This window comes from Micropterus salmoides, unplaced genomic scaffold, assembly GCF_014851395.1.
Source record: "Micropterus salmoides isolate LMB-PRFRI ecotype aquatic unplaced genomic scaffold, ASM1485139v1 Ms_hic_scaffold_19, whole genome shotgun sequence".
Lineage (NCBI taxonomy): Eukaryota > Metazoa > Chordata > Actinopteri > Centrarchiformes > Centrarchidae > Micropterus > Micropterus salmoides.
Genome location: NW_024041039.1, coordinates 8,507,994 through 8,535,105, shown reverse-complemented (window position 1 = coordinate 8,535,105; position 27,112 = coordinate 8,507,994). Strand labels below are relative to the sequence as shown.

The 27,112-nt window shown below is 39.0% G+C and overlaps 2 protein-coding genes across 2 annotated transcripts; both read left to right on the top strand.

Moving 5' to 3' along the window:
* The first annotated feature begins 232 nt into the window (after positions 1 to 232).
* On the top strand, positions 233 to 12,740 carry fbln5 (fibulin 5). Its single transcript, XM_038728729.1, has 11 exons — positions 233 to 541; positions 712 to 766; positions 1,081 to 1,129; positions 1,312 to 1,581; positions 7,477 to 7,599; positions 8,349 to 8,465; positions 8,761 to 8,877; positions 9,862 to 9,984; positions 10,482 to 10,608; positions 10,749 to 10,944; positions 11,983 to 12,740. Exons 1-11 carry the CDS (start codon positions 498 to 500, stop codon positions 12,142 to 12,144), a joined length of 1,383 nt encoding a protein of 460 aa, XP_038584657.1. The 5' UTR covers positions 233 to 497; the 3' UTR covers positions 12,145 to 12,740.
* Positions 12,741 to 13,190: 450 nt separating this feature from the next.
* On the top strand, positions 13,191 to 26,638 carry LOC119910237 (tandem C2 domains nuclear protein). The gene is made up of 12 exons (XM_038728728.1): positions 13,191 to 13,625; positions 14,966 to 15,040; positions 15,134 to 15,337; positions 16,205 to 16,375; positions 16,991 to 17,070; positions 19,620 to 19,689; positions 20,561 to 20,661; positions 21,212 to 21,328; positions 21,673 to 21,864; positions 24,806 to 24,920; positions 25,005 to 25,204; positions 26,045 to 26,638. The coding sequence occupies exons 1-12, from the start codon at positions 13,622 to 13,624 to the stop codon at positions 26,153 to 26,155; spliced, it is 1,440 nt and encodes a 479-aa protein (XP_038584656.1). The 5' UTR covers positions 13,191 to 13,621; the 3' UTR covers positions 26,156 to 26,638.
* Positions 26,639 to 27,112: the final 474 nt, after the last annotated feature.

Below are 27,112 nucleotides of genomic sequence, written 5' to 3'. Positions count from 1 at the left end.
GTTGGTTACGCCAGATGTGCAGTGTCAGCTGTAGAAGGAGTCGTGTGGGAGTGGGGGGTTGTTTATATCTTTGGAAAACAGACACCCGCTCTGTATGCTTTATGCCTTCTTGCCCCCCAACAGCACAGGAGGAGCAGCTTGTTGGAGTGAGTGCGCTGCTGTCTCTCTGCTCTGACGGGAGGGGGCTGGCTCTCCCTGATTGAATCCAGCTGTTGTGAAAGTGCTTGGAGGGGGCCAGTCAATTTGCATTGCTAAATAGTCTGTAGCGCCAACCGAGTGGGACAGAACAGAACAGTCCGTTTTGAAAAGGCATTCTTGCAACACTTGGTCAATGTACCGAAGCTTCAACTCGACCAGACGGCGGTTAATGAAAACCTGGTGGCTTTCGCGTAAAGGCGCATAGTTGGGGGGTGGTGAGAGCCCTGCTGGGAAGTGGCGAGGGGATTTGGGGAGAAGTTACGGGTCGTCTAAATCTTTCCTTTGAGAAACCATAAACCATGCTTTTTGAAATACGTGGCTTCAGGTTTTGCTCTTCTGCAAGGTGAGTAATCTTAAATCTGGCTTTACCTTTGCGTAATGTACTTAGTTTAGTTGTTTTTGCTTTAGTTGTGTGTTTGAATGAATATGTAACGGGATGCTTGCACCGAGTTCCTGGTTTTTCAACGACGCTGTCTGAGAACAATTTAAAAACTTGAAATCCCCTCTTTGCAGGATGTTGGCAGCTCTGGTATTTATTCTGCTTTGTATCCAGCCTGGACACGGACAGGTAACCTAACACATTCTTTCACTGAAGTCATTTCATTCATTTAGACCAAGGTCATGGTTAGAGTCTGCATGTGTTGTTGTGCCATCTCATTTTGATGTGGTCAAGGAAACTGCGATTAATCAGTCAGAGTACATAAAGATCAAAGTGCAGAAACTAACAGATAAAACTTAATTTGTTTGTATTAGAGGTCTCACGGGAAGCTATATTGCATGAATGGTTTAGTGCTAGTTAGTCAGAAATTTCAACAACTCCAGGTAGCATGAATCATGGTTAAAAAGGCAAACACACTCAAACAGCCTCTCATCTCTCCTCAGACTTGCACAGATGGTTTTGCATATGACCGCAGGGCAAGGCAGTGTATAGGTGAGTGACATGTCTTCTACTCTCATATTGTGTTTGAGAAGTTAAATTTTTGGACATGTAGCCTAATTAAAAGTCGTAGTTATACACTACAGTTATTATATAGTGAGAAATAAGTGGATTACAAGCCCACAGATGTCCTGGATGCAGTCTTGGCCTTATCAGTGCACCTCTCTGTATTCCAGATGTGGATGAGTGCCGTACCACGCCAGATGCTTGCCGAGGAGACATGCGCTGTGTAAATCAGAACGGCGGCTACCTGTGCATCCCGAGGACCTTGTACAACCAGCCGTACAGACCGGAGACCCCGGTCCTCCCTGAGACAGTTTACCCGGACACATCAGACACCTTCCTCCCAGCTCCTCCGAGATCTGTGGAGCCCAGCTACCCCAGGGTGAGAACCACTGCCCAGTGCATCCTGGGATATACTCCTGCAGAGGATGGCACCTGTAATGGTGAGTAACATGACATGCACTTACATTTCATTGCAGTGGTGGAATAAGTACTGAGATCTGTTACTTAAGTAAAATACTCCAGTGCATATACTACAAGTCATGCATTCAAAATCCTACTTAAGTTAAAGTACTTAGAAAAAATGTGACTGATACAGGCTATTCATTATGTAAGTGTTAATACTGCGGTAAATGTCTATGCAACATTTTACTGTTGTAGCTTACAAGGTGGAAGTATTTTTAACTACTTTATAAAGTTTTGTAGATTAGTCCAGTGATTTGTGGTTCACAAGAGAAATCAAAGGGGTCCTGAGATGGTTAAAGGTGCAGGAAAGAAGAAAGGGCAAAGTGATTTTTTTATTACTCTTTTTTAAATCTTTTATTACTGGTTTTGTTCAGAAATATTGGATTTTTTTTTTGGTCTCCAACTGTTATTTAAGTGAAACCATCTGAGAAGTTTAGAGGAGAAATATCTCTTTGGTGGAACTGCTAACAACTCATAGACCTCTGAATCATGTCAATGGGCCCCAACTAGACACTGATTTTTTGTAAGGCCATGCCAAAAAGGTTGGTAGATTTTTGTGTTTTAATCAGTGCCAATCTGTGCCTGTACAGTAACTACTAAGCCCAACTGTCTGATCAATGTAGTGGATTAAAAAGTACAATATTCCCATGTAATGTGTAGTGGAGTAGAAGTATAAAGTAGCATAAAATGGAAATACTGAAGTAAAATCCAAGTACCTCAACCGCGTACTTAAGAACAATACTTGAGTAAGTACTTATTTACTTTAATCTGATTTACTTGAACCTCCTTGTAAGACTGAATTGGTCTGGTTTACATATTTCAGGAAGGTTCATGTATAAATGTATATGTGTGTGTGTCACATAAGGCTTAAGACTAATATAAGACTAGTGGCAAGACTGATGCAGCCGTTACATCAAGCTGTGCAGCAAACCTCATTTCTCTTGTCAACACATATTTAAAAATGTGGAGGAAATACCCCTTCACCCTGTCTCTGGGTCTTATTTATCAAAAGTCTTTAGCATTTTTAAAAAAATGGCTGCTCATTGTTTTCAGTTGTTTGTTTATACCAGCCACACAAAAACATTGTTTAGTTTTTGCTGTGGGTCAGCATGTACTTCCATCCATCCCAGATAGTGAATTTAGGCAGTGAGCCCAAAGTCAGTTTACTGTCTCTGCAGCCACAGTGTTTGCAGAGTGGGATTGTGACCCCTTAAAATAAAGATATGTGTACTTGCAACCTCTTTGTCAGAGGTTACATATGTCACCCGCTGATGGCTAGTTCAAAGAGTGATTTTCCCTTCTCAGATTGTTTGATTTTATGCTTTAGTTGCCTAAAGATGCAAAATAAGTTCATAAGAACATTTCAAAGATTTGACTCTTCAACACTGTGTATTCAAAGTCATGGGATCTTCATTTTAGGGGTATCTTGGGTACCGTAAGAGTGTAGTGAGTGTTCATATTAAATTTTAAGAAATATTACTACATAATTACCCGCAAAAGATGCACGGGTGGATGACCCGGCCTCTGCTGCAGCTGTTTGCAGTTTCTAGCCCCTTGGCTGCAATCTCTGTTTGAAAGATATGAATGTTTCGAGAAAGACTGTCCCCACTTCTGCCTCCTCCTGCTGTTTATCAGATGTTGAAGCGAAACTAGATGGACGAGGTGACACGAGGGAAAGGCAATAGAGGCCAGAATTTTAGTGTAAGTCATAAAAGATTGTGGTTGAACTCCAGGGGAATGCATGAATCCATCAGATTGCAGGGACAGATGTTTGGATGCTCGGTACAGTGTCATGTCTGCCGTCACCCAACTAGAGAAGTGGGGCCTTTAACTCTTCACAGTGAGGACATTTCTGCTTTCTGATTGATTCTTTTACCAGCTGTCAGATAAACACTAAATGTCTGATGTCCTCCACCCAGCTGTCTTGAATACATCTTAACATAATTACCCCATTGTGTCCAGCTGGGACAAGCTGTTGAAAATGGCCTCCTTAAAGTCCATTTCGGGCTTTTTCTGTCATTTTGGGTAAATCAGCCGTGACCATGTAATGAGTGGAAAATGTACACATATAGTACAGTATTCTCCCTCTAAAGAGAGCTTCAGACTTTAGCTCATGCACAAATACGGACTGTTTCTCTTTGTAGGGGGAAAAGGCTGTCAGAGAATCGGCTCACAACCTTGTTTGGGTAAACTACACCATCTGGGTGCCAAAGATGAGGTCATGTGTTGCCAATTCTGTGCCTAGAACAGACTTTCGTGTGTTTGTGTGTGTGTGTGTGTGTGTGTGTGTGTGTGTGTAGTGATGTAATGAGTTGTTGATTGATGCTGCTATGGGGCAGAAATTACTGTGACTTCCTGTCTGAACCTGAAACAAACATGGCTTTGTCTTTAGGTGAATGGCACTATATGCTCCATCACTGTTTCTAATGGCACCAGTCTGGGAGATCAATAGAATAAATTATCCCTCAGGTATGGGTTTATACATATGTGGGTTTGTTTTTCCGAGGCCAGATAGTACTACAAAGGCATTTTACAAGCAGTTTAATGGTGTGTTACACTATTAGCCCTCTCTCAGTAACAGCAGATTGCTGAAGATCTCTTTTTAAAACCACGTGGAACAGCCTCCACTCTTCTGGAAAGAAACATTGCAGGTTAGCCACTGATGTCAGGTGATAAGGCTTGGCTTATAGTTGGCGTTAGAGTTCATCCCAGCCAAGTTCATCCACACCAATCATTTCTCTGTGGACCTGGCTTTGTGCACAGGGGCATTGTGATGTTAAAAGATAAAAAGGACTTTCCCCAAATTGTGACTCAAAGTTGGAAACACACATTATAGTCTAAAGGGTCATTGTACGCTGTAGCATTAAGATTTTCCTTAAAGGAATTGTTCGATTGTTTGGGAAATATGCTTGTTTCCTTTCTTGCCGAGCATTAGTTCGGAAGATTGATACCACTATCATGTCTGTACGATAAATATGATGCTGTAGCCAGAAGCCGGTTATCTTAGCATAAAGACTGGAAACAGGGGAAAACAGCAAGCCTGGCTCTGTGCAAAGGTGAAAATGCCTACCAGCACTACTAAAGCTCACAAATGAACACATCTTGTTTGTTTTATCCAAACAAATATGAAGGTTTAAAAAGCCATGAAATAGTCTTGTGCAACTTTTTATTTTTACACTTTGGTTTTTGTATGTATTAAACAAACATGATAAAGATGTGCCCCGCGACCCTGTACGCAGGATAAGTGGTTGACGATGGATAAAGATGTGATGGTAGGTCTCATCATACTCTTGAAAGTGAATCAGTGTGTTTCACAAAATGGCAAACTATTCCTTTAAGTGGAACTAAGGGGCCTTGCCTAACCCAGACCATAAGTACGCAACCCAGATTGTATAATATTGGTTCAGACTGCACCATGGCCCATTTAAAAAAAAAAAAAAAAGAAAAAGAGAAACTCTTCTCTTATTGTTTCTAAATGTTGTACTTGAAGCAGTTCAGCATATTTGATGAAGCTGATGTACTTGCATGATTCTAGCAATTTTTGGATTGTATCCAGATGGCTGAATGTAAACTGGAAGTTGCTTTAGATAAAAGCGTCAGCTAATGAAATGTAATGTATTCCAAAATATAATTGTTTTTTGAATTTTTCTCACATAATATTCTCATAATTTTTCAATTCACTGTGGCGAACAAATTATATTTTATTCTCCTTAATTATTGAATTGATTGCAGACATTTTAGACACAGATATTTCAAAACTACCTGCATGACCAAGCAGATAGACTGCTCAAGCACATTTTTAGAGACCCTCCTATATCTTGTAAGTCAGATATGTCAAATGATGCCTCTAGAGTTCAGATACGCTCTCGTCTTGTGTTTTAAATTTCACATGTGACTGTACTTTTCATTTCCGCTCGTAACTCCAGTTTTGCGGATTTTAATGTTTTTACTTGAGTTGAAGGATTACATGTTCCTCTTGGATTTAGAAACATTTCAAACCTTGTGGGTTTCTGAAATCAGTGGATAAACTAAAAAATGCATGATAGATCTGAAAACAAGAACTATTTTCTCATTGTTATAAATTGCTTATGATCACATTCAGTGTTCAGTGTATTTCTGAGAGTAGATGATGAACACAGCTGACATGTTAATCCTTGCAACCAAGCAGACCTGGCATTAAAAGCCACTGGGGATTATTTTGAATCAGTTTGTATACAAAATCTGGTGTCAAAATCTTTCAGCTGTTCAAGTTTTCTCAGTTTTCCTATATGTGCCCAACATTCAATCATTTTAAAACAAATCCCATCTGTCATGTCTCCCCTGAAGCTGATCAGGATGGTCAGCTGTGACCTCGGCAGCTCATGAAACAGTCTATATAAGGAGCTGAACTGAAATGCTCCTGCAGCCTGTGTGTGTATGTTGGAGTTCTGCAGTAAGGCTACAGATGGGGTGCAGATGAAGACCATTCAGAGAGGTTTTGACTGGTAACTGCAAGCAGGTGCCGGGGCCGTGTAGCTGTTGGCAGGCGGCCGAGCTCTTCAGGCCTCCACCACCCCCATGAAGGGCTGGTGGTCCAAGTTGGCACAAAGGGCAACGGCCCCACCGACAGACGTTATCACTTATCGTAGCTGGCTGTCCAAACAGAAAGCCAAGCTCCCACCCATTTCCCCCACCAGTTTTCTAGAGATTGGTGACTTAATGGTCTGAGAACCATAAACAGAGGTTGGAAATTTTGATTTGTCATATCCTCATAAGGAAATGTGGCTATTATGATGAAGTGGGCGAGCAGCTCCAGGGGCGTTAAAGGAATTCATACTGTAATCTGAGAAATCGTTAATCTTTTGCAAAAACAATTGTAAGTTGATGCTTTATTGAAATGTTAACTATTATGTTAAGAGTTCTTTAAACACAACGTGGTGAAAACCTGAGTGTTGGAGAAACAGACTTTTGACCAGAAGATTGTGGGTGCAATGTCCGAGCCTGCAGGGAAAATTGTAGTCTAGTGGACATGTTTTTGAGCAAGGCATGTAACCCTGAAAAGCTGCAGTAGAGTTAACATCATTAGACTGTGTAACTTTTATTACTTGCAGTACTACTTAGGGGAATATAACATAAGTACTGTAAATCAGAAAAGAAGACAACCTATTTCCAAACTGAACTCCCCATTCCCGCCACACTGAAACACAGAGACAAGAGGAATCAACCAAAAACTAAAATAGAGACAAACAATTCTGAGAGAAAGCAAAAAAGCAAAAGCATAACTCCCACATGAAAATCAATACAATCAATGTCATTCAAACATTGAATATATGAGAAATATACATGAGAAATTAGTTTTCTGTTTGGTTATACATCCAGCAACGTTTCCTAACTCAACCCAACCACTGCTTAAAAGGAGGCTGTCACTTTTGTGTAGATTCTAAAAACTAATTCAACAGATAAAATATTACCAGCCACTGCCAATGTATATATATTTAGAGTTGAACTAAGTTTTTAGTTTAGTTTGTAGTTAAGATTATTATAAGATCTAGTTAAGTGTCCTTATGTTGTTTTGTGATTCTTTTATGTGATTTGACAGCTGTATCTTTCTAGTCTTTTCGGCCACTCAAAGCACTTTACATTATATCACATTCACACGCTGATGAGCAGAGGCAAAGTTGCCAACTGCTCACCAGAAACAGGATTTAACTCATTCATACACACTCACAATGTTCACGTTTGGGGTTCAGTGTCTTGCCCAACGACATTTCGACATGGGGAACCTGGGGATGGAATCACCAACCTTCTGATAAGTAGACGCCCACTCTACACCCTAGGCCACAGCCACCCCATCTAACATTTTCTCTGTACTCTGCTCCTTCTCTCTGTTTCAGACATCGATGAATGTGAGACAAACTCCCATCACTGTAACCCCACCCAGGTCTGCATCAATACAGCAGGTGGCTACACCTGTTCCTGCACTGAAGGATACTGGCTCATTGGTGGACAGTGCCAGGGTGAGCAAATTGTAGCATAACAATGATTAATTGTGGACGAGTGATTTCGCATATTTTAGCCAATTACGTATTATGGCGTATTTAAGAAAAGTGAAAGTCAAATTTGTTTTGCAAAAAGGAATTGTATTCAGAAGCTACACTGTTTGGAAATAAAAAACTTGGAAGGCAAACAGTAATCCAACATAGTGAAAAGGATCCTGTGAATTCAGAGAAGAAAGAGTTTTTTCAATACCATAAAGAGGAAAAAAGTGGAGCAATTATTTATTGAAAAAACTGATCTGGCAGTAAAATAGATTACTCATGATTTATAGTTAATGATCTAAACCACCTAAGTGTACTAACTGTACAGAAGTTAGACCATGGAGGGATATTAGTGCAGCTATTACTATTATTAAGACCACATCACTTGTGAGCAATGTTGGATAATGTAGAAAAGGCAATGCTGCTTCTTTTCTTAGTTACAAAAAGCCAATGTGACCTCTGAAAGCTTTAGCTCTCTTCTAGAAGAACAGCACCCTCTTCTAGTTATGTGCAGTAAAGCAGCTCAGCAAAGTTTGTGCTAAATCAAATCAATGAATTGTCAAGATAATAAAATGTAAACTATTTAGTAATATTCACATCACAGTCTGTTTTTACACACACACACACACACACACAAACGTTTAACAACATGTATAGTGTGTGTGTGTGTGTGTGTGTGTGTTATTCAGTTCATAACCAGTTTGTCTCTTTCTTTCTTTTATGACCAGATATTGATGAATGTCGCTATGGTTACTGCCAACAGCTGTGTGCCAATGTCCCTGGCTCTTATTCGTGCTCCTGTAACCCCGGCTTCATCCTTAACCCAGACAGCAGGACCTGTCAAGGTACACGCTCTCACACACACACACACACACACACACACACACACACACACACACACACACACACACACACACACACACACACTCACACACTCAAACTCATAATAAATGCCCTGTGCACAGAAACAAGCGCAGATACAGACAGGTAAACTGTGTCAATCCACAATCAGTCTCCCTCAAACAAACACACACAAGCACTTTGTTTCTTTTCTTTCTTTGCTGTCACACAGATAAACACACACGCACAATGTTGTGTACCAAAGTTGTGTTAAACTCCTGTCCACTATTGTTCCTCTAGATGTGGATGAGTGTGAGGATGAACCATGCAGTCACGGCTGCTTCAACACCTACGGCTCCTTTATGTGCAACTGTGATGAGGGATTTGAGTTGGCGTCCGACGGTACCTCTTGCATTGGTGAGATGAGCTGGTATTGATAACTAGTGGTGGTAACTATGTACATTTACTCAAGTACTGTACTTAAGTACAATTTTAAGGTACCTTTAATTTACTTGAGTATTTCAATTTGATGCTACATTATACTTCTACTCCACTACATTTCAATGGGAAATATTGTACTTTTCACTTCAATGTGCTCCATCGGCTTTAACATAACAATGTTGCTTACAAGTTAAAGCATCAGGAATAATGTTCCAACAATTTCATATATATATAATAATATGACCTTCTGAAAGGGATCATCCTGTTTTTACTTTAATGTTATATTATGTTAACTCTATTTTGCTGTTAATACTTTTACTCAAGGCTTAAATTTGTTAACAGATGAGTGTTAGTACTTTTACTTAAATAAAAAATATGAGTGCTGCTAATCTGTGATTACTGATTCATTTATTAATTAAAAAACCTGCATTTTATGATTTTGAAGTGTAAGTCTATTAAGTATACAGTATTACATTTAACATCCTTTAGAGTAACACTCATGCAACTTTTTTCAAATTTACATTTTACCCACATATTCATGTATATCTTCTACGTAAACGTTAGCCTTTTATAGCAATGTAATCATGTATAACATTACTCTAAATGAGCAAAGTACATTAATCAACTGGATACACTTTAGATTTTATATATACATTTTATATTTATTTGCTTTACTGTGCAGCAGGGAGATGGAGTAAATTACAGCTCGGATTGGGTGTGATGCAGGTTACACCCTGGAGAGGCCGCCAGTGTATCACAGGCTGACGTATAAACTGTAGGCAGAACAACTATAGTGAAGAATGAACCAGAGCACCCAGATGAAATCCACACACAGGCCTCAGTCGACCTGCTCGGGTTCAACACTGATGCTGTTAGGCAGTAGTGTTTGCTTGCTGAGCCACTGAGCACACCCTCTCAAGCTTTTTCTGATGAGTATTAATCCTTTTTTATTCCCTGTAGACTTGGATGAGTGCAGCTTCTCTGAGTTTCTGTGTCAGCACAGATGTGTGAACACCCCCGGCTCTTTCTCCTGCATCTGTCCACCTGGATATTATGTATACGAGGATGGCAGGAGTTGCGAAGGTAAAATTCAGGACAGAAGACAATGACACAGTCGCTACTTTTACAATGACTGAACTCGAAATACTGCTGTGAATTGAGTATCGTAATTCTTTTTTATCAGGAATGTTTTCACTATAATTGTAGCCTGTTTTACTTTGATCCATTTTGTTTGGAATATTTTTCATCCATCACCTAAAAAGTGTCTTATTTGAGGTTTTAATTTGGTAGAAATGGCACATCTGCACCTGCAATACTACACTGAAGATATTTAAGAGAATTTAAGCAAGTTGCACATATATATTACAGTACGTTATATTATTATTAGTAGTAGTAGTAATAGTACTATTATTATTATTATGTGCTCTCTTTGTTTTTTGTACCATTTCCAGTTATTCTCAGTAACTGTATTGTTGATGCTTTTTAAATGTTGTTTCTCTGGTGGTGATGATGATGATGATGATGATTACAATGATGATGATGTTTAACTGACTTTTATTGTTGTGTGTTTGATTTTGAAGATATCAATGAATGTGACACTGGTAACAACACCTGTACAACAGCACAAGTATGTTTCAATTTCCAGGGAGGCTATACATGCCTGAATCCTTTACAGTGTCGCTCTCCTTACATCGAAGTTAGTGACAAGTGAGTATTTCCACTGCATTTTCTCCAACAGCCTTTCACACTTTGAATGCATCTTCATCTGTGTTCCAATGCATTTACTGTTACAATCGCACAACAAAACCTAACACAGAGTTATAATCCACATGTCTCTTCCTCCGCAGTCAGTGTATGTGTTCAGCTGAGAACCCTGCCTGCAGGGACAAGCCCTTCACTGTTCTTTACCGACACATGGACTTGTCGTCGGGGCGTAGTGTGCCTGCAGACATCTTCCAGATGCAGGCTACCACTCGCTACCCCGGTGCTTTCTACATCTTCCAGATAAAGTCGGGCAATGAAGGACGAGAGTTTTACATGAGAGTAAGTACATCAGCGATATTGAAACTGATACCTGTAGATGCGAAGGAACATGATGCAGTAATAATACCTCATAGAGAAATGTCACAAGCAGGCATTGACTTCTCAAAGGAAGATGAGACATTCTCGTTACATGTCATACAGGAAGTGATGGGTTTTATCTACAGTTTATTTGCAATAAAGAGAGCAAGAACTGGGTAGTAAGCATGGGCTACCGTGATTTAACAGACAAAGAAAGCAGCACCACCTACAGAATCTCAATCTCAAACAAGAGTGATTATTCTGCATAAGCATCAGACTAAATTTGTTTTAAGAAGAAAACATAGATGCTTTGTTAGTTTTTTTTTCATAATTAAGTTACTTAAAGACACAGTCTTTCCTCTATGTTTGCATTTAAAAAACTCACATTAACAAATTGCAACAAAAATACTACTGATTTGAATTTTCAAATGTTTCTTAAATTATTTGTTTACATCCCAGAAGGCCTTTCCCCAAAAGTAATTGTGACATGTCACAGTAGACATGGCACAATTACACAGAAAGATTTATGTTATAAGCAACACCTGTGCTTTTAATACCATGAAAAGTACCAAGTAGGCACAAATATATGTAGTAGTAGAAGAAGTAAAACATGAAGCACCGGACCTTTTAGTGCAGTGTACAGCCAGTAGATGGCGCAAGTGTGTGTAATGTGTAAGGGAGATTGTTTTTTGTTGCTCAAATGTGTTAAATACATACTTAGTGGAGTCTTTTTAGGCAGATTTCAAAGTACCAGATGCTCTGTGACATGATTTAAATGACCACACAAGATTTTACCATATCTTACCAAGTTACCTTGTTGTTGTTCTCCTTGTTTGAACAAGCACGTCTGACCTTACGCACTATGGAAAACACATTAACTTTCCTTGACTTTGTCCTTGTGTTTGCTAGTTGTAAATGATATGACAAACCCCGTAGACTTGGATTTCTTCCATCATATGCAGCTGTCAGATTCAAACCTTTCCTGCGCTTCATTCCTCTCCCATCTTCTTTATCTTACAGCAAACCAGCAATGTGAGCGCCACACTTGTCTTGTCACGGCCCATCAAGGGACCGAAGGAGGTGGTGCTGGACTTGGAGATGGTCACGGTCAACAATGTCATCAACTTTAGAGGCAGCTCCATCATACGTCTGACGATATTTGTCTCAGAGCACCCGTTCTGAGTGTCCCAAATGAACTAAATCACTCCAGAGAATCAAGCTGCACTCATCTGCAGCTGATGTAATGGTTTATTTGAGACAGCTCATCACCTTTTTTTAATCATTATTTCATCCTCAATAAAGACACGTCCAGTAAAGACTCAGCTAAGATCGGCTGATGGGAAAGCATCCCTGTGCTCGAAACCCCACTCTGGTTTGATGGACACTGAGCTTCTATGGCCGCAATATGGATTTTCGACAAAGAGGGATATTTATGGTGTATAATTTCTAACATCCTCTATTTAGAAAATGACCTGAAAATGATGGAATTACCCTCACTGCATACCAGTGTATACAACATTCTGTTTTCCCCAGTTGTCTGTGAATTTTCATCCCTTCAGATAAGCTGTGAAAGTGACTTTTATAGGCCTGAATTCAAGAGCTGTCGTTGCGTCATGAGTGCCATCATCATTGTTGTGGGTTTTTTTATGAGAGCCGGTCATCTGAGCAGAAGTGTAATTGTGCATTTGCAATGGCAATATCTGAAATGATGTCACAACCAGTCATTAACTGAATTATCGATCACAATTTCTTTTAGACCAATAAATGTCTTCACCACACAACTGTCCTGGCATGAGCAGGCTCCTCAACTCCTGAAAATACTGCTAGTTTGTGGATTATAATATAATAATTTTTTCAAGTGGTACAAGAAATTGTGTGATTATTAATAACAACTGCTAGGGACACAGATTTGGTGAATTTGGGGTGCTGTAACATATTTGGGGATTATATCAGCTTGTTTTAACACTGTACCAATTACTGGCATAGTACATAGGGATTATATCAGGTGACACATTTTGGGGGTGCTATACCAAATTTGTGGGAGTTGGGCACAATAACAACAATAAATGTGTTCACTACTTTACTGTCCCTGGCATGTACAGGCTCCTTGGGATTGTAATGTAATATTTTGGGGGGATTATAAAAAAGAGTGGGATCTAATCAAATCAAATCAAACATTTTGGCAATCGGGGGCACAATAACAATAAACTATTAACTAATAACATGCTATTGTAAAACTGTAAAGTAAAAACTGGCCGGTAAATAAAGACATACTAGACTGTCTGAGCCCATATGTTGGCTAAGTTTCTATCTGGATGATGTAGACAGTGAGGAGGAGGAAAATAAAAATGACAGCGAGAAGACAGTGATAATAAGTTGGGTAAACAAAACAAATCAAAGAAAAAGTGAAAGTGGTGCTTCTATGGCTGTTCGGGGAAGGAAGCTCAACATCCAGTGTCGGTCCGGGAATAAGAGAGTCAGGAAGTGAGACGGGGAAGGGAAAGGGAGGGAGGAAGAGAGAGAGAGAGAGAGAGAGAGAGACCTGTAACTGAAGTGCACTTTAAACCTGAGCTCACTGGCATTTCTCTCCAGTCGGCCGCTGAGAGTTAACTGCACCGCTGGATGTACAACCTTAAACCTATTTCCGTGGAAACATCGCATGGGTACGTTTCATTTTTGTTTGCTAATTGTGGGATTTGAAATAGCCTAATAGTTGATGAACTGCTCTTTTGTGTGTTTAGCAAGGTTACACCGACGCAAATTCCTTCATCCACCTGCCGCACATAGCAGAACAAGTGCTGCAATTAAGATCATATAGTTTCTTGACTGTGGTTGGTTGTGGAGATCATTTAAAATCTCTTCACTTCACAGCCGAGTGTTTGTCAAGTGACCCCCAAACACATTGACAACGGTCTCTTTGGCTCAATTTGTCATAATTATTATGACACTATTTATTTTATAAATTTATATTATCTTGAGTCCATCCACCACAGTGGAATTTAGGGATGTGGAAGCGACAGAATTGATGCTCACAGCTCATGAGATCATTTGGAGGCAATGTACCGAATTGTGGTTTGAAACGACACATTTAGTGATTGTAGTCTAATAACTAAAACATTTTGGGGTCACTATACCAAATTTGGAGGACGTGGAGGTATTTGGGGTATTACATCAAATCACAAATTTTGGAATTTATGGGCACAATAATACAAATTAAGATTATAATAACAATATATTATTGGATTAGTAAACGTAATTTATCCAATGTTAGGGCACTTCAATACATGTTGGGATATAAGGAACACATTTTGTGGGCTCTACATGACATTTTGGGGTTTATGATTTGAGGGATTATATTCAATTTTAAATAACAAATTTTGGAGCTACTCTCCTGAACAGAAGGAAAATATAATATGTTTGGAGCACTACACCAAATTGTGGGATTATATCAACAACTTTGGTGGCACAGGACCAAATTTTAGGAATATGGGCTCACTCTAAAAAAAAATTGGGAACATACACATTCTTGGAGCATTACATGTAAGGGCACTGTGAATTTTCAGATTGTATCAACATTACAGGGCATGAGCACCAAATTTGGGGGATTTCGAATAAGTACAACAAATATCACTATCAGCACATTTTTGGGGCATGATATTGAATTTGGGGGGATTATTGTCAAGTCTAAAAGAATAGATTTTTGGGGCACTAAGTTTGGTGGCTGGACTGCACTACAACAGAGGTTTGAATTATATCAAAATGCAAAGTTTAGAGACACAATGCCAAACTTTAGTGATTTGGGGGCACTCTTAACAAAATTATTTATAACAAATAATGAATATAATGGATTGATGCCAAACTTTGGAGGCATCATAACAATTTGGATAGTATTATCAACTCCTAGGTCCCCAGAAAAACCTGTTCCAACCCTGGTGGTATCACTGTTTACTGTGTAAACTGAAACTTCCACTTTCTTCTTCTTTCAACACCGAAATATTTTCAGTTGCAGCCATGGAGTGCCTCAAAGACTGCTGCAAGAACTTCTTGACAAAGAAGGGGAAGGAGCAGGAGACCCAAGGTAAACTGACGTCCTGCACAGCTGCATATCAGACAGCTTTGACAGTGTAGAGAGTGTTTTGTTTCTGATTGTGTGATTTCCTCTGCTTTTAAGTGATCTCACTGAAGATGCCCCCTAAAAAGACAGCAGCTTTAGGGTGGGAGCTGAATGAAGGGAGAAGGGTGGTCACAGAAGATTACCTCCTGTCTAAGCTGCCCCCGGATGGTAGAGAGGTGCCGTTTGTCCTCCCGACCTTTAAGGCCTCTTACATCCAACCCAGAGGGTCCCGCTACCCGAATTTACAGTCTGGGCTGGAGAGTACGTACAACTGAAAAATAACAACAGCTTGCTGTTCTTCTTTTGTTTGCATTACAGATGCTCTGTATATGCTAGATTTTATGGGATTAAACTAATGTACACTGCCTCACATCACATGCTAATGAACTGTGGTAAGAAACATTATAGAACCCCATCTAAAGTGTTAATGTTGACTTAAAGGTTGGGTTGGTAAATAATGCCAGTCCCATCATGGTGTCTATTACACTGAATACACAACATGTAATTCATACGCCTGTATTTTCCAGAAGTGATATTTAACTTTTAGTTTCTGTACCACTTCATACTGTATGGCTGCCAGAAACAACTGGATTTTGAGGGCGTGGACTTGCTGTTATGATTATGTGTCTTTCTTGTTTCTGTGGTGATGTAGAGATGAAAAATCACAGAATGATCAAATGTTTTCTTAAGTTATCTGTCTGATTTTCTAGCCTGCTGCTTTGTGAAATGCAGAGATGTACAGTATACAGGATGGGCCCGAGCTGGGTAACATTTGTTCCTCCAGTGCCAGAGCTAAGCTTACACTGTACAGAGACACAGTTCAACTATGGTGAAAAAACACAGGAAATCTTGCCTCAATATAGGGTTAAGTTAAGGTACAGGTTAGTGGGACTGACACATTTTTCTCCATGCAATGCTCAACGAGCCTGCAGTGAGGACTCATAGCGCCAAGTTTCATTAAAATCAGCTCAGAGGTTACTGAGGCATGACCTGACATTTGAGGGGGAGACAAGAACCAGGATATCCTGTGTCTAAATGAAAAGCTGTAGTCTTTTAGTTTACTAACTGAAAAGAATAATTTGGTCAAATGGAAGCCCGCTGACCTCCGACCCCGCTGTCTGTCTGCAGGTTCAGCCCGGTGCACTTATGCACAGAGGAAGGCAGAGCTGCTGGGTTCCAGTCACTTCACCTACAGCCCCGAGTACAGCTTTCATCAGGGTCAAATGGCTGAAAACATTTCCCCCAGCTCAACCCACCGCGACACACTGAAGAACATAAAGTCTAGTCCTCAAAGTCCAGGTAGCAGATGCAGCAGTACACCGCACCAAAAACTTCATCCATGCTCCTTTCAAGTTGTGAATCAAAATTATTTGAAAATAACAAATTCCAAACAAGTGAACAGTATTAAGGTATGTCATCTGAAAAATAATCTATGATAATTAGATGATATGATCAAAGTTGTGACAAATATTTACATGATGATAAAATACGTTACAGGAAAACAGTTATGATTATGTATCAGTCATCTGTATATTTAAATCTAAAGATGTTGGACTCTTTTAAATGTTGAACTTTATTTAAAAAATTTTAAGAGTTTACAGTGACATGAAATTGTATATGTTTGTGATGCAATATATGAAATCTTTTTGTTTGTGTCTGGATATCCACAATTACACACATTTTACAGCCAAACACGTGTGTGTGTGTGTGTGTGTACATATTCATCATTACATAACACCTATTCTACAGTTTGTCTGCAGTTATAGAAAGAGAAGTGTTGCAAACACAGAGATGAGAAATAGTATGTATCCTTGAATTAATAACAGAAGCTGACAGATTGACACGTAATTTCAAAATCATGAATCCCAGAACTTAACTAAACCTCCTTAATGTGGATGGATGTTGTGCTTCCAGGTTGGACTCTGAAGAAGGGCGGTGAGCAGCAACTGAGCAGCTCCATGTTTGATCTGTCCAGCTCTCAGGGTCACATGCAGGTGAGACTGTTCTCTATCTAATCTGTATTCACACAGCATTTCTCACCCTGTGTCAACCATGACTAAATATAGTTATATAGTTTCCACTGCCCTCAGCAGCATAGTGGAACATTTTAAACAAGCCTCACAAGCTGGTATTTTGATTTAAGGGGCAAAGTGAGGGGGACATTTCATTGTGAAGCATTGATAAAGAAGCTGTGCTGCTGAATGGGTGGAGCTAATCTTCAATGACACTTTGAGATGAACTATGCTAACCTACAGCCAGCAGCCAGTTATAGCTTAGCACAAAGACTGGAAACAATGGAAAACTGCTAGCCTAGTTCTGTCCAAAGGTTCTGCACAAAATTCGAATACTAGCACTTTCAGGGCCCCGAGGCTCTGGAACAGCCTGCCCAAGGAAATCAGGTCGGCTGAGTCAGTGAACTCTTTTAAGTCCCTTCTTAAAACATACTTTTATAGGAGAGCCTTTCCCGATCTTATTTGACTTTATTTTATCCCTTTTATTTTCTTGTATTTTATCTTAAACGTGTATTTTAGTCTTTTCAATGTTTTCATGCTTTTATCTTGTATTGTTTTTGTATTATTGTCTCTTGGGTATTATTGTCTTTACACTTGTTAAAGCATGTGTAACTTGTTTTTGAAAAGTGCTCTACATATAAAGATTATTATTATTATTAATATTACTTCTAAAGATCACTAATAAACAGCCCTATACTGAACTGTCAGAAATGAGAGAGTTATTGATTTTCTCATCTAACTCTAGACAAAAAAGCAAATAAGTTTATTTCCTTTAAACTATTTCCTTAAAGATAACTAGATAAGTTAAATAACTCAGTTTTAATTCAATTAATTTTATCAGCTGATAATTGATAAAGGAAATAAATCCTGTATTACACATAACTTTATTTAACCAGGAGAAATGCCTCACTAAGATTAAAAACTACAGGTCTGTCTTGTCCATTTAACTGTTCAATTGTGTATTTTATTGATGTATTCAGTTGCACAACTACTTTATGTCTGATTTGGGACTCCACATAAACTGCTTTAATTAAAAACTTAAAGAAGTTATTGAGATGTAATTAACTTAAAAGTCAAAACACCCCAGGAGATCTTCAATTTATTACAAAAAGTGAACGATGGAGTCCCTTTGAAGTGGATCTGAAAGGAATAAGCAATGATGTCACTGGAGATTAATTTCTGCTTCATCTTATATTCCAGTTTAGCTTCTGTCCCTGAATGTATATCAGTTTGCTACATGTGATTCAGTGGTTAATTGTCTTGGACGAAGTGGTATTTAATCTGTAATACAATGAGGAAAACAATGGGCAAGCTGGGTGTATTTCTTTGTTCTCTTAAGGATGTGGTGTATGATGCCTGTCAACTGCTCCTTATTACATAACACGAATAGTTGAGGTTGTGTTGCAGTTAATTTAATGTCTCGCCCAAAAGCTTGATAAACATTACAGTATCTCATTTAGCGCTCCCACATCGATAAACGTCAGAGCAACTTCAAAGCAACACACTCAAGTGTCTTGCCAGTTGTGAACCATCGCAGATACGTTTCAATTCACTTTTCACTTCTGTTTGTGTCTTTGTTATCCAGAGAAACATGCAATGGATCCAAAAGTTAAATTAGCTCAAATGTTTAGCTTGGCAACATTATGAGCAAACAGTAGTAAGTAATGAAATGAAAGCAATAAATCTAAACAAATAAACCCGGGATTCCAGAATGAAGTTCAGGTAAAGAATTGAGAACCAGCGAGAGATGGTATTTTCAAAGCTAAGACGGATTTAAAGAGGATATTATTTATGGTAAGGTGATATTGGTTGTCGTTTGTAAAGATCATGATCCCCCAGGTCCTAATGACTTTGGTCATCCATTTACTTCATCCACCAGGAGGTTCTCATTTTGTTTTTAGTGAAATGTCTCAGCAACTATTAGATGGATTGGCATGAACTTTTTTACAGACATTCATGATCTGCAGAGAATGAAGTGGAATAACTTTGATCCTCTGAATTCTCATCTTGCGCCATCATCATGTCAAAAATGTGTCCAATACTTTGGCTGATGACTACATAACGTTACCTCATAAACAAATGACATTCTCATCAGCCTCAGCTGTACTTTGTGTTTAGCGCGAAATAGCAATTGTTAGCATGCATATTTATATAGCACGTTTTATAGCAGCCACTGACTGACCAAAGTGCTTTACAGAACTACAGAATTAAAAGACAATAATACCATGCATAACAGCACAGCATAGAAAAGTACAGCAAAGTTAAGAACAGCTTTAAACAGGAGTAGCCAAAGCAGCATCAGACTCATCAACAATAAAAATAAAAACAGAAATGCCAGTAGATAGAAAGATAGAAAAAACAGCATCATACTCCAAGGAGAGAAAAAATAAAAATAATAATAATAATAATGTAGTAATGTAATAATAATGTAGACTCTTGTTGAATGAAAGTTTTGGGTTTAAGTGGGGGGGGGGGAATGAACGTGTCATGCTGTCCTGACTATCTCTATGTGTGTTTGTATTCACCTGCAGCGCTTCGACTCCACCTCCAGTGTCCTCAGCAGCACGTCCTCCATGATTGGCTCCATTGAAAGCAGCCTGGGTAAATTATAGATTTGTCTCCAACACTTTCTTTCTGTTTGGATGAACCTCTGTCTACCACTGCCATTGGTGAGAAAAGAAGAAAATGACAAAAAAGACTTTTAACCCCCCCATATCCCATGGAGACATTACTGTCTGATTAAGATCACTGCATTGTGCAGTCATGAAAGGGCATACACAGTAATCACTTTCAAATGTTTTCACTACAGTACTCCATTGAGCTTCAGAGATAAGCTTTCTTACATAAAGATTGTATTATCCCACAAGGAGGAGCAGCCTTGTTAGAGATAAATCATTTGTATGAAAATAAAGATCTCCTTTCATTTTTCTTTTTCTTTCAATTGCAACCTATGTCACAAAAGTCTTGTAACTGCAATGGCAAATCGCCACCTCTATTACCTTTACTTTCATTTGTTGTCCTATATACTATGCAGTAATAAAACAATAATGCTGCTTTTCATGCACTGAAAGGCAGAATCACACATAGCTCTGTATAGCTATACTGCTTGAGCTCTTCTGTGACATTTTGCTTGAATCGAGCTGGAAATGAGACAAAAAAAGATATAACTTGTCAAGATTTTGATGACACGGTGAGAAAAGATCAGATTCGTGCCCAATATAAGTAGAACATATCACTGAGAAGTGCTTGTTCAACTTTGAAACCCCTCTAAACTCCATAGTAGTTGAATTAATTTGTATTCACAATCAAGAACTGAAATAAATGTGAAAATGTGTATATCTAATATAAGCTACAATAAGCTATGGTGTAAACTACACCATAAGCTAATTTCTTCATTATTATATTAAATGCAATAGCATGCAATGATTTGTTTCCTGTTGTGCTGCTGTCGTCTCATTTCCAAATGTTACAGACTCTGTCACCCTGTCTGGGGACGAGCGTGAGTTGGGGAAGGTGTGCGTCCGAGTGAGCTACCAGGAGGCTTTGGAGCAGGTGTGGATCACTCTGGTCCAGGTAAGGTTACATGTGGTGAGGAGAGGGTAGCATGAGAACACAACAAGCTCCATTGTGCTCTTCTGTAGCATTTCTCAATGGACCCTCTGTGTGTCCAGAACACAGGTCTCTGAATGCTCCTCTCAGTGCTCTATTAACTTTGGCTTGGACACTCGGGATGAAAAGGTTATTTTTTTAAGAAACAGAGCTGTCCCCGCTGATGCTAAAACACAATGACACCTGCAGCGTATTGTAGATTAAATCTATGTTTACAGTTTTAAGGCTTTAATGCTGAGACGTGAAAAAGGGGCACCTCTTTCCCACCCGAGATTAGGGTTTTGGTAAGGGCACTTGTCTAGTCATTGGGACATTTGTATCAGCAAGGAGGGCACTGGGGTCACAAAATACCCTTAAAATGTATTCTTAACTGCTTAAATATAGTTTTTTTATTCATAAATGTATGTCTTTCTTGCTAAGAAAAGCAGTTTATCCCAAACCTATTTGCTCTTTAGCCTTTAAATAGATTTGACCTGCCTCAACTAAAACGTTCTTTTTCCTCTTTCGTTATCAGTGTTCAGACCTCAACCTTCCTCCGGATGGAGTGGAACAACAAAAGATTGGATTTAAAGGGATCCTCACCATCCCCAAACCAATACAGTTCAAGAGTTCAGTCAAGGAATACTGTCAGGTAATGCTGTGCCTCATTGTCTAAAACCTGATGAAACACTGAAATGATCCACAAGTTATCTTCAGGTTGAGATTTTATGTTTACAAATTGAGTTGTAGCACAGGTTTTAAACTGCTGAGTTTAGAAGAAGGTTTATGAATGAAAAGGTGTGTAAGGATTTGACTTATTAAAGATAATATTAATTTGATCCTTGTATACAGATGTTGTACATTCTTAATAGTTACTCATTTCTATGAAGTTAACTTTTTTCTTGGGAGGTTGGATTTATTACCGGATGGATTTATTATACCTGAATGTTGTGAAAAAAACAAACAATGGATTTTGCTGCTCCTTCTGCTCTTTAGGATGTGTCCTTCATAGAGACCTTTGTGTTTGCACTGCATATCCAGCAGTTGCGCTGCAGTGCTTTGTTGTTGCGGGTGCAAACATACAACCCCAGGAAACGTACGGTGGCGGAGTGCGTCCTCTCCTTGCGACAGCTCGGTCCACAGGAGACAGAGCACTGGCTTCATCTAAACCCTCCGTCCAAATCCTCTGTGAGTGTTCACTTCTCATGTTGTGAATCAAGACATGTGGCACTAAAGTCAGTTTTCGGTCTTAGATCTGTTTTCTGGTTTTTGTTTCCATTAAATTGTCTGTCACTTGTGTTTCAAATAGTAACACAGTTTGAGAACAATTCCAACATTACAAGGAATAAAGTAATTATCTTATACCAGAAGTAGCTCTCAGAAGAGATTTTTTAAAAATTTACATTAGTTTAATCATTAGTATGTTTTAGCAATTGAAAAATATCATTAACCTTTAACCTGCTTATTTATATGTGTTCTTCCTTAAGAAAGCCCTTGTATATTACTTTTATATCAGTAAACTAAAGTGCAACATTCGAAAACCAGGTTCATTTGACCTCAAAGCTGATTCTTGGGGTTCATCCTCTGGGTACCATGAATGAATGGACAAGATTTAATAGCAATCCATCCAAAACCATCAATCCATCGTCAACCGCTTATCCTGCATACAGGGTGCTGGAGCCAATACCAGCTGATATTGGGCAAAAGGCGGGGTACACCCTGGACAGGTCGCCAACCCATCGCAGGGCCACACATAGACAAACAACCAGTCACACTCACACCTAAGGACAATTTTAGGGTCACCAATTAACCTAGTCCGCATGTGTTTGGATGGTGGGAGGAAGCCGGAGCACCCAGAGAGAACCCACGCAGACATGGGGAGAACATGCAAACTCTACACAGAAAGGCTGGGGCAACCGGGGTTTGAACCCGCGTCCAAATCTTGATAATGGAAGTTGATATTGACTCCAAAATCCGAAGAGAAGAATCAAGTCAAGTCAAGAACAATGTCAAATTAAAATGGATTAAAATAAATAAATAAAATAAGGGACAGGATCAGGTAAAAGCCAGAGAAAAAACGTAGGTCTTTAAATTAGATTTGAAGTTCTCAATGTTGGGGCTGGAATATCCTGGTTAGATTATGGCAGTGTGACAACTAGTACTAGAAAAATAAAGAAAATAAAATCAGAGGGATCCATAATTAATTAGTTAATAAGTTTTAGTCAACCAGCCTAAATAATCACTGCTCCGTTTGGTGTTCAGTGTTCATAATGGCTGCTCACAAATGGACCTAATATATTCTGGTTTGTAACAATTAGCTGATATTGTCTTGCCTGCTGTCCAGCTGTTATGGCCAAGAGGAAAAACTTGCAGTCTGGGAATATCCCAGATTTTTTATTACTTATTCTCCACTATTTCCTCTGTTGGCTGCTGCCTTTTATCACACCTTTGTATGTGCACAGTAAATAAGAACAAAGCATAGCGTGTGCCTCATAAAACTGTCCCTATGATGCATTACAGCCCACTGGCATCTACCATGCTCTTGGCCCTAACAGGGTAATATTGACGTTGAGTCAGACTTTATGTTGTTGCATAATCACAGGAAAAAGAGAAAGGTGATTCATTATGGAGGGAAATTGGGGAAACAGACTTTTATTGTAGAGAAAAAAAACAGAGTGCAGATTCTGGAAATGTAAGACATGGAAAGTAGGTCAAACCACAAACCATTTCAATAGCAGAGAGTAGTTTGTTGATAAAAGGAAGCATGTCTGGCCAGTGACAGTAAAATGTTAACTATTTCTGCACTTAGGAGATCAGACAGTGAATCATTATTATGTTCTCAGAGGGACAATTTGATACAGTGAGTGACTTTACCCATCTGGTGAACACAAAAGGAACAAATTGTCCAAATCACTGTCAGAGACTCTTAAGGTTCAAAACAGCTGAACTCTCGAACAAGAAAAATATCAGCAGCATTTTGAAAAGACGCAGGGAAGCTGGCGGCCCAAGACGAATTGTACAACAACACTAAGAGTCTTCAGCCACACCAACAGCTCTGTGAAGCTCCATAGTGGTGCTTTGAGTTAAATGCTAACATCAGTATGCTAACATGCTCACAATGACATTGCTAGTGTATTAGCTTGCTAACATTTCCTAATTAGCACTAAACACAAAGTACTCTACAGCTGAGACTGATGAGAATGTTATTAGTTTGTCTGGTATTTGGTCGTAAACCAATCACAAACCAAGTGTTGGTTGTGATGATGGGATTATAAAAGTGAGTAGGATTCATCCTTTGAAGACCATGAACAAAATTTGTGCCAATCCATCTAAAAGTTGTGGAGATAGTTCAATCAGGTGGTGGACCGACCGACAGATAGACTGTTATTGCAAATGATTAACACAATGTTATAATGTCTATGATCACTACACAATAAACATTGGAGTCATGATTAAGTTTTAAAAAGGGAAATTCATCAGAAAAATAGAAGTTTCAAGAATGGAACAATTGCTATTGTAAGAAATGACAATACAGTGTTTTAAAGTCAAATGTAATGTCTAAGACATCCCTGCTCCAAGTGGAAGAACACAATGCATTTTGAAAAATATATTAACTGGCCTGGTGAAGTGCTGTATTTAAATATTAAGCACCTCAAGCTGCTGGTTTGATGTCAAAACTTGAACGGTTGATGCACTTTGTACATTCTTCTTAAAAATTCTTAATCTTGTGGGACAACAATTAAATCCGGTGACAGCAAACACCTGTCCTGACAATTTACACAGATTTTTCTGAAAGAGCTGCGATAAAAGGTCAAAATGTCACACTCTGAAAGCCTGTAGCTGCTGCAGAGCCAGTCCGGTCTTGACAAAACTTGAAAATGGCATCTTGGAAGATAACATGTTTACTTGATGCTGATGACATCTTTGATGCTCACTGGCCACAATCTGTGAAAATAAATTACCATGCAGAAAACAGTAGCATGTCCAGACTGTATTGACTTAAGTGGCCTAAGTGGGTCACTGACTTATGCAGGGGTGGCATGAAGAATGTGATTGCGCACAAGAAATGCATTTTTTGGGAGAAAACCAAAAGAAAATGTAAAAGCTGTAATTGAATCACCTTTTTCAGGTGTGCCACTCTGAGCTGCATCTCACCACCTGCTTTCAGCCAGTGAACGGACGCATCCAACTCAAGGTCCTCGCCGCCCAAAACCTCACAGCATCCTCATCACCACTCACCCAATGTAGGTGTCACAGCAAAAAAGAAAAATCAACTCTGTTCTTGAGTGGCTCATGTGAGTAATCATACTTTCGTTTCTCCTCTGAAGCATTTTTTGTCAAAGTGGAGATGCACCAGTTGGGGCATGTGGTGACTAAGAAGAAGACTCGTGTGCTGAAGGCTTCGGGGGGTCAGTGTCAGTGGACGGAGACTTTTCATTTCCCCCTGACTGCGTTAGACCACGCCTGCTCGCTGTCAGTCAGACTTTACAGCCGGAGTTCAGTCAGGAGGAAACGGTGTCTCGGACAGGTGAGTTGTTCTTACACCAGGTTTTTCGTAATGAAATAACAACCAGACTTTTCTTTTGATCATTTTCACATAATCTGGAGATTGATTTGGAAAGAAAGAGTTTTGGCAAGAAGTTCAAATGTTTCTGAGCAATTTAATATGTTCTTGTCAATGTTGGCTAAATGTAAAATTAATAAAATCAGACTGTATATCTGCAATTGAAGTTTATTTTTACTTTTATCTTATTCATTTAACTGTTTCATTTTTGGGGGGCTAATTAATTGTTCTTATGCTGCTTGTTTTCTGCTTTAAGGAGCTGCTAATTCATCAAAAGCATCTTGTCATTTCAAGCTATTTCAGAGACTTTTCCATCACAGAACGGATACAGTACATTTACATTTACTCATTTGGCAGACGCTTTTATCCTAAGCGATTTACATTTGAGGAACAACATACAATCATTAACAGAGCATAAAATACAGCACAAGATCTACAACTGACAATACATATTAATAAAAGCAGCAATAAATGCTAGTTAGCGCTAATTATTAAGCAAACTGACAAATTTCCTGGCATTAAAACTGCAGGATGTTAAGGTTTTCAATAACTGCGGCAGCATCATTAATATCAACATACTGACTAGACCAAGTTGGTTATAGCAAAACACTTGAGTATATTGAAGTGGATAAGGGTGCATTTTATTGCCTATGAATTTAACTTTTCCAAGAAATGGATTGTGTTATTTCTTCTATTAAAAATTCCACAGACTGTTTTGTAGAGGACTTTAAAAAAGATTTGAAGATGTTTGGAGATTAAATACAACATTCTGAGGGATTAATGACTTCCCAATGTTTCTGGCAGGTTCAGCTGGGATTCGACAGCCCTACCCCAGAAGCAGTGGAGCAGTGGAAAGACACGATGGCTCACCCAGAGAAAGTGGTGTCTGCGTGGCACAGATTGAGTGCTGCCTAATCCTCTTCTCCTAACCTCCTCTTTACACACAATGGATGTGAATCTCTTGGGCTGCAAGTCCAGCTGTGCCCACTTGCTTTTCCAGTCTGTTGGCTACAGTCCTGTACGCTAACTGAGTCGACTCTAATGGACCAGACTATAAACTACTAAACGGGGTCCGAATGCCCTGGGAGACCAGATTTTCACAGAGACAGTTCAGGTGCCTGGTTGTAAATAGGGGTTTTCGAACAAAGTGTGGTTTTCAAGCTGGAAATGTTAGTTTGGTGGTTATTGTCTAGACAAAATTAAGTTCTTTCTTAAAAAAACAGTAGAGCTTTTGCCTAGCTGACAACCATTCAGTTGCATAGCATTTAGCTGTATATAATGGTGTATTTTGTAAGTCTTGTGTCTTGTGTATATGACTTATATTAGTGAAAATCTTGTTTTCAATCTCTCTGTTGCATAGAAAGTTTACAAGTGACCATAAAGCCAAACTCACTGTAATACTCACTGTATCCATTTTATCAGTCTGTAATTAAGACCCATTTTAAACGATAAGGCTGGTGAGATATAATATTTTTCCTATCGTCAACATAAAAAGATTAAAACAGTTAAGTCTATTACGTTCCTACACTCTGAATCTCAGCTAAATCCAGTTGGTTCCTCCTGAAGAAGTAAATCTTTAAGAACCTGTCATGCTATATAGTTTTTTAAATAAATGGCTAAGAGAGCACTGAACCAAAAGAACTTGCGACCAGCTCAGCTAAACAATGAGCGAACATTTGCTATAAGGCTCCAGCAAACCAAGGGCAGTTACAGATTCAGGTGATAATTAATTTGATATATTGTTAGTGTACAATATTGGTTATAGTTGTTTCAAAGCAACATTTTGTAAGATTTGTCTTTTAGTCCCAGTGTAGTTTGCCACCTTTTATTTTACGAAGCTCTCGCCAACATCCAGCAGCCTGTTGCATTGGT